The sequence below is a fragment of the Gracilinanus agilis genome, chromosome 6, assembly GCF_016433145.1.
Source record: "Gracilinanus agilis isolate LMUSP501 chromosome 6, AgileGrace, whole genome shotgun sequence".
In the NCBI taxonomy this organism is placed as follows: domain Eukaryota; kingdom Metazoa; phylum Chordata; class Mammalia; order Didelphimorphia; family Didelphidae; genus Gracilinanus; species Gracilinanus agilis.
In genome coordinates this window covers 283,223,668-283,225,213 of record NC_058135.1, presented here as the reverse complement: position 1 = coordinate 283,225,213, position 1,546 = coordinate 283,223,668, and the positions used below count along the sequence as shown (strand labels likewise).

General features: G+C 33.6%; 1 protein-coding gene across 1 annotated transcript in view; it reads left to right on the top strand.

Annotated features, from left to right (window-relative positions):
* Positions 1–270, top strand: part of LOC123252747 (vomeronasal type-2 receptor 26-like) — a 103,513-nt gene extending 103,243 nt beyond the window's left edge. Inside the window, exon 8 of the mRNA XM_044681995.1 lies at positions 5–270. Within this exon, the coding sequence (XP_044537930.1) occupies positions 5–270 (266 nt within the window). The remainder of the gene's footprint in view (positions 1–4) is intronic.
* The last annotated feature ends 1,276 nt before the right edge of the window (positions 271–1,546 follow it).

Below are 1,546 nucleotides of genomic sequence, written 5' to 3'. Positions count from 1 at the left end.
CTGGCTTTCCTGGCCAGGAATCTGCCAGATACTTTCAATGAAGCCAAGCACCTGACATTCAGCATGCTGGTGTTTTGCAGTGTCTGGATTTCCTTCTTGCCCACATATCAGAGCACCAAAGGGAAAACCATGGTGGCCATGGAGATCTTTTCCATCTTGGTCTCCAGTGCTGGGATTCTCACCTGTATCTTTGCTCCCAAATGCTATGTGATCCTTCTGAGGGCAGACAGAAATAGTCTGAGTTTTCTGAAAAACAAAGCTAATCTATGAGGAACAATGTGTTCTTGAGTTCTTCCTCACCAATCATAGAGAGATAGCTCCTGATTTCTTAGTCAATGAGTTCAAATAATCTAGCTTTTATAGCTTTCATTTTTAACCATTATATCCTCTTTTTATATTTGACCCTAATAGCATTTTGAAAAAAAATATTGCCTGATTTCTGAATAGAGGTAGAATTAAAGCAGTCATATAAAATACCTCATATAGAGGAGTCTCTTAATATATAGGTGAAAATGAAAAATAATAGTGTAAAAGTCAATGAACTACAAAGATGAGTGTCTGGCTTCTAATTCATGTTTACTATCTATCATATTTCTAACCCTTGATGATTCCTTGCAGGATTCTGATTGAAAGACATCTTATTTACAAAGTTAGAAGTTTATTTTGTCTCCAGTTTGTGTATATGAATTATATCAGTCATTATATTTATCAACTGTTATTTAATAAATTAAACATACACAAGAGATGATTTGTTAGGGAAAATTTTAGGGTGATTTTATTTATTTAGTAAGATGAGTTGTCATCAATAAATAATTACAAGGAGTTATTAAAGCTCTATTAATTTTTATCAGTTGTTCCACTGTTGAGTCTTAAATTCTTATGTACAGTCTTTTATGGGAGCTTCATTGTTTCTCATTTTTTCATGAATGATACCTTGAATATATCAGTAGTTTATTGTTATAAGATATAATAAAAATATGAAAATAGTTGTGCATTAATAGTTATTCAGTTTTCTTTTTTTAAACCCTTACCTTCTGTCTGAGAACCAATACCAAGTATTAGTGCTGAGGCAGAGAGGCAAGGGTGAAGCAATTGATATTAAGTGATTTGTTCACGGTCACTCAACCAGTTAGTGTCCAAGGTCATATTTGAAAGCAGAACTTTCAGGCTCTAAGCCTGGGTCTAAAACCCCTGAACCATCTAGGGACCCCTTTTCCTTTCCTTTAAAATATCTTTTGTTTTATCTAACATTTTGAAATTCAGTTACTGGCAGTTTTTTTCTTTCAGCTTAAAAATATCATTTTAATAATCAGTTGCATTGTTTAACCTAAATTCTCTACCTCTCTACATTCCCTCTTTTACCCATTGAAAGCAGAGTCATAGAATACACAATTTATGTGTCAAGTGAAGCAAAAGATGTTTTTATAGTAGAAGCAGCTAATCAAAATCTTTATTTGCCTGTCCAAACTTCCAATATCATTTCATTCTCCCCATTCACAGGGGAGGAAATTACCTAAAAATCTGCTGGGAAAACAGGAGTCCTTAG